The following is a 6,113-nucleotide window of genomic DNA, read 5'->3' as shown; positions in this document are numbered from 1 at the left end:
CCATTTATTTTGAACTTCCTTGGGAGCAAAATAATGGCTTTTTAGATCTAGAATTAATTAATAAATAATAATAAAAAAAAAACGTTGGTTGGGTCACGCTCCGGAAATGACATCACATCTACGCAGATCGAAACATTTTACCAAAAGATGAACTAAACAGTAGCTTTTCACCAGTAAAGCACATCTACATTTAGATACTGAACATCGAGCGTAGGTGTCCCACTTTACCAACGTTTATCCAAATATTTGGTAGAAAGAATTAAGTCATTATTTAGACCCATTTAAAACAGACCAAATTTAAAACCTTCCGAAACACCTCACACCTTATTTGCGCGTGCATGCTTAAGTGCGCAGGTCTGTCAGATGTGCAGTTTCTTTCATTTTCGTAAACGGCGCGCTCAGGAGCGACTCCTATGGACACCTACTCCACCCCCTCCTCGCTTATTCCGTTATTCCATGAAGTTTGTCACATCAACCAATTGCCTAGACTGCTTGAATCAGGGAGCAAACGAAATCCTTTCAGTGTAAGTAGAACCTTATCTTTTTAAAACGAAACTACAGCATAGCAATCAGATGTAATAGATACCAAGGACGGCAGAAGGAGATTTTATATTATGTATATTAAACAAAACACTTGACACAAAGCATCTGTTAAACCTATGTAAGTGTGTACCTCAAGGAGGGCCTTAGGCCTGGTATTTAAAAACGTTTTCTAAATTTCTGCGAAATCTTATGAATATTTTAGCAAACATTTTAACTGAGCTCTATTTGCCACCATTAAATGAGGCCTCGATCTTGGGGGTCTAGTATGCCTCCTTTCCTGTGTCTTTGCAATAATAAAATGGCCACCAGGTATCAGTGTTTACCCGATTACAAATCTGTCCAGGCCACGTAGCAACAGTCATATGCACAGAATTAGCCACAGTCGGGGAGCTACATGCTTACATTAATGGTACACCATAATAGAAACCAAGCTAATGAGAATTTTGAGATTATTTATCATAATATATTAATGTTTTGGGATCTGCTGAGCTGGTTGAAACTTCACTTGTAATTTGTAAAAAGACAAAGCACTTAGTTACTGAAACCATACAGAAAACTGACAAATGACAAAATACTCAAGACAAACACATAAGCACACAAATTGTGGTACATTATTACATAACACTTCTTGTTAATAATGTTTGACAACAGCATTAAAAACTTCAGTTGGCTATTTTAAACAATAGCCTTTACAATGATCTACAGTTAGCATGCTAACCTCCTGAGACACTGAAAGCTGTAAAATGCTCATTCATCTATAATAACAAATATGATGCTCTGTGTTTATATAGATACAGAGGCACTGGCTGTTTACTTTTTGCTAAAGTAATTTAAAATGTAAAAATATATAGAGTGCTGAATATAATTTACATTCTATTGTTATGATGCAGAATAATTGAGTGGGTTGAAGAGTTCAGGTGACATCATGAACAAAACAATCAGCAGATTCTGAACTTAAATTAATTCAATCCTCTTTAAAATAAAACAAGCTACTATTTTTAAGGTATGTACATACTTCCATACTTCTACATATATATATATATATATATATATATATATATATATATATATATATATATATGTAGGTGTGTGTGTGTGTGTGTGTGTGTATTTGTACACTACTGTATGTAATTAGCTTGATTTGTATATATGATACGTTGTGTAGACATTTTATTCAAAAAGAAAATTGTTGCACTGTGTGGGACAACATATAGGGGGAAAGGTAAATGTAGGCAGCGGTGAACAATGTATGGTTCACTTTAAATTTAAAGGCTATGAAAATGAATATGACAAAGTTGTGTGAGATGATCATCAAGAAAGGGGGAAGATCTATGCAATTCTGCAAGACACGTCTTGCTGCCAAGTACCATTGTGAAGATTACTGTTCAGTTGGCTTAGTTCAGTAACTATGATGAATTTACTTTTATCATGATATAAAGCCATTCCAAGTTTGGACAACAAATGACACAGAACAGATGAAATCACTTTATTTGCTTTTCAACACTTTCATTTCTTATATTTCCAAAACAATAAATGTGTGTGCAACAGTATGTAGCCTTTAGCACAGTGACAATAACCTAGGTTCAGGTCGAGCCCTTTGAATTATGTTCAACATTAGTGCTCCAATCTACTGAACTTGTGACGTACCATGGTAAAAGACAAAATAATGTATTTTACAAAATTATCCTCTTATTTTAGCTGATTTTGTGCAACTCACAAACAGACAAGTGAAAAAAATAGAGTAGCAGTTGCTCCATCACGATAGATGCACCAGAGAGAGGAGCAGGGTGAGGCCCAGGAGAGGGGAATAGAGTGCCCCTGAACCTTCTAAAACGAGGAGCATGGCCCAGGGTAGCCATGCCTCGTGTCATGTCACAGCCACATTCATCGCGCCCTCAGGGGCGAGGAACTGCACCTTGGGCATGGCCATTGCCAAGTTGTTGCGGCGCATGGAGTTGCCCTTGCGCATTGAGTTATTGCGGCGCATGGAGTTTCTCTTGCGCAGCGAGTTCTGGTGTGAGAGCTCACTCTTCTGCAGCGTCTGGATGAGGATGGATGGCTTTTCATCCAGCTCTCGGGCGCTACAGCGCGGTGTGGCCACCTTCACTGTGTTGCCGAACTTGGAGTAGTCCACAGAGTAGACGCCCTCCTCTTCCGTGACAATGGGCACAAAGCGATGGCCCCACTGGATCTCCTCGCTCACATAGGAGGTCCGGGCCTGGGTGGTGATTCCTGTGGTCTCCACCACACCTTCTAAGATGACAATGACCTCCAGGTCGCTGCACTGCAGTTCCATGGCGGACAGATCGTACAGGGGACTGTCTTTGTCTATGACATGGCAGATGATGAGAGGAGCCAAAAGGAAGATGCTGTTGCTGGCCACAGCACTCTCCGTCTGGACATCGATCTGGTGAATGGGTATGACCTCACCTTCTGGGGTGACAGTCTTACGGACAACCTGAAGACGCACAACAGCACCGATGATCATGCTTTTGCGCAAGTCGCCAATGCGGATCATGAAGCAAAGGCGGTTGTTGCGCACAGCGATGCAGGCCTGGCGGCTGAAGATGAGCGTCTCGGCACGCCGGTGGGACTGTGCTGTCTTCATGAAGATGCAGCCCAACATGACAGCGTTGATGATTAGACCGGCGATGTTCTGCAAGATCAGCACAGTGATTGCAGTTGGACACTGCTCTGTGATCATGCGGCCGCCAAAGCCAATGGTGACCTGCACCTCGATGGAGAATAGGAAGGCAGAGGTGAAGGACCTGAAAGGAAGAGATATTCAAGGTTTGAAGGGTGGATTTACTGAAAATAGCCATCATGGGGCATCGTTACATAGCATTTAGTTATCATGGTCTCACCAGGTCTCACATGGTCTCCAATCTATCTCAAACAGTATTTATCTCATCAATGACAACTGAAGATAGTCATGGCCAGATCAGGCATTGTATCGGGGTTGCAGAAAGTTCCATATAGTACTTAAAAAGGTCAGAGTTCCCAATGTTTTTTCAAAAGTGGACAACAAGCAAGACCTAGACTGTTTTACTTCTTGGGGATTCACACAGCCTGGTTTAATGCTGGTTTGGGCTGCACTTCTCCCTATTGCCCAGAAACCATAGCATCTTAAGTCAGTTTTGTTAGCAAACTATATTGTTTTGGTACATACATGCAGAGCGTTTCACTCACTACTGTTAACCAGCAAACTTGGTGCTGCTAGCAAAAACAAACTGGACTAAAATGAATGTAATCCATCCAGGACAGCAGCCTCTGTAACGGTCCACCATTACAGCTCACTGAGAGCCCGCCTTTGTTTTCATCTGATTGGTCAGCACACAAAATAATCATGGCATTGCTTTGTATTTTTTTTTACTTGGGGAGTTTGTAATGCTTTGTCCAAAACTAAGCTGGGTGCAAAATTCGTTCTTAAATGAAATTATGCACATATGTTTACAACAAAAAGTGCACTGATACTACGACCATCATCAGACAGTGTTACTGTGTACTATTTCATGCTAGATTTGTTACAAGATAGAATCAGATTCATTCCTTTTTCCCTCTGATTGCCAAACCGCCATTTCCTGCTGATATCCATACCCATAGATGTACATACCCTCTCTTTACTTACAGCACAGATAACTTAAAATAAGGTGGATTATATAATAAAACCTAGCAAACACACAACATTGCCACAATGTTGCATACTTTCTTACAGTGTTGTCAAAAGGTGGCCTTTATGTTGCCATAACCTATCTAGAACATTATCAGATAAGGTCACAACTTACCAAAACAATAGATTATCATAACATTCTCACATGTAACCATGTTTGCTGGGAAGTGTCTATGTACAGCACAATGTACCAGTGGGTAATATGACCATATTTTATTAATATTGTAATGCATTTTGTTGTTTTTTATGTTGATCATACTAATGTGGATGTCATTCGTTATTAAAGAAGAACTGAATGTTAAATATAGAGCTGTGGATTACAGAGATGTCGATAGCAAAATATTAAAATATCAAGATTCTGTGTATCAATAAATCCCACAACCTTAATGTACTGTCCAGCTAGGCAGGCCATGCTCAGGTGCAACAAACCACACTTCAGTAAACCTCCCTTTCTCAGCACCCAACTTACTTCACGTTAGTGACGCACTGCTCTATGCCGGACTGCCTGTTGGGGTCCAGGTCCCCGTGAGCAAAAGCCACCAGCCACCAGCCCATGGCAAAGAGCAGCCAGCTGCAGAGGAACGTCATGGTGAAGATGACTAGGGTGAAGCGCCACTTCAGGTCCACGAGCGTGGTGAAGACGTCCTGCAGAAAGCGCCCCTGCTCGCGGATGTTTTTGTGGGCGAGGTTGCACGCGCCGCTCTTGGCGATGAAACGGGCTTTGTTCACCCGGTCCCGGAACACGGGCTTCCTGGGGATCCGCGACACCAGGGCCGGTAGGGAGAACTCCTCGGGGATGATACTCTTCCTCGCCAGCATCTTTCCCACGCTTCACTCAGGAGCAACGATGCATCCAAACCACGGTCAGAAGCATGAGTGCGCGCGCTCTCTCCAGTGCAGCACCATGTTAACCACGTTAACCCCGTCTCTGAAGTTCAGGCGCAGTCGAGCCAGGCGACACGTGTTAGGAGCTTTCCGTGTGTGTCTCCGGCTCGCACGGAGGCGCCTTTTAAGATCTTACAGAGGGGTCTCGACCAGCCTGGGGCGCGTTGCGCACAGCTGTACGCACGGTCTGGAAAAAAGTTCCTTCTTGGACATAAAGAGTCCAGCAGCGCTGCTGCTGCCCAAACCCCGCTGACGTCCCTCTCATGGGCGGTCGCGAAATCCCTGCCTGGGAGAGGCTTGTGGGCTCCAAAGACATCTGTTCTAATCAGCAGCGTCGAATCTAGACGTGAAGGCAGATGTGAAAACAGCTGGAAACTATGGGTCCTCTCGCTTCCTAAGTGTAAAGGGTTTAGAAGTGTTCGCCACGTGGTGCGCGTTATTACATTTCTAGTGCAATTCTGTGATTCGAGGTATTTGGCGTTTTTTTCAGGATTTGGCCTAATTTTGTATGAATGTTTTACTATAAATGATCTACCATCCATATTATACTACCATATGGTTAAAATCCGGACCAGGCTTAGAGCTTAGAATTACATTTCCCGGAATGAAACGTTCTTAAGAAATTGGTTGGGTGCTTCTTTAGTGGTTCATTAGGAAAGGCAACAGTTCCACACAGAACCAAGACATATAAAAGAACAATTTGACAACGCAAAAGTCGTTCTAGGTGGTTCTTTATATAACTTTTTAAAAATGTTCCATTATTGTTATAATAGAAAGAACTCCTTTTTCAGTACCATATAGATAACTTTTTATATAATAGTATAGAGTTTGGTTAGCACTATAATCAGAAGCAGCATTGGGTTTATGGTTTTAAATGTAGATAAAGGAAAGTTCAGATGATATTTAGCTGGAATGCAAGTTCAAGGCCAGACAAGCACCTAAAGTGAACAATCCTGAAGAAGTATTATTCAGCATTGAAGTTACATTAGTAAACCTTTAAAACAGGGGTTCTTCA

The 6,113-nt window shown here is 42.1% G+C and overlaps 1 protein-coding gene across 1 annotated transcript; it reads right to left on the bottom strand.

The window, feature by feature from the left end:
- Window positions 1-2,015: 2,015 nt before the first annotated feature.
- kcnj8 (potassium inwardly rectifying channel subfamily J member 8) lies at window positions 2,016-5,307 on the bottom strand. The gene is made up of 2 exons (XM_072673854.1): window positions 4,683-5,307; window positions 2,016-3,311 (listed from the first exon to the last, which is right to left on the bottom strand). Exons 1-2 carry the CDS (start codon window positions 5,030-5,032, stop codon window positions 2,411-2,413), a joined length of 1,251 nt encoding a protein of 416 aa, XP_072529955.1. The 5' UTR covers window positions 5,033-5,307; the 3' UTR covers window positions 2,016-2,410.
- Window positions 5,308-6,113: the final 806 nt, after the last annotated feature.

Source organism: Salminus brasiliensis, chromosome 2, assembly GCF_030463535.1.
Source record: "Salminus brasiliensis chromosome 2, fSalBra1.hap2, whole genome shotgun sequence".
NCBI lineage: Eukaryota > Metazoa > Chordata > Actinopteri > Characiformes > Bryconidae > Salminus > Salminus brasiliensis.
Note: the sequence above shows the minus strand (reverse complement) of the source record. Positions and strands in the feature narration are given on the sequence as shown.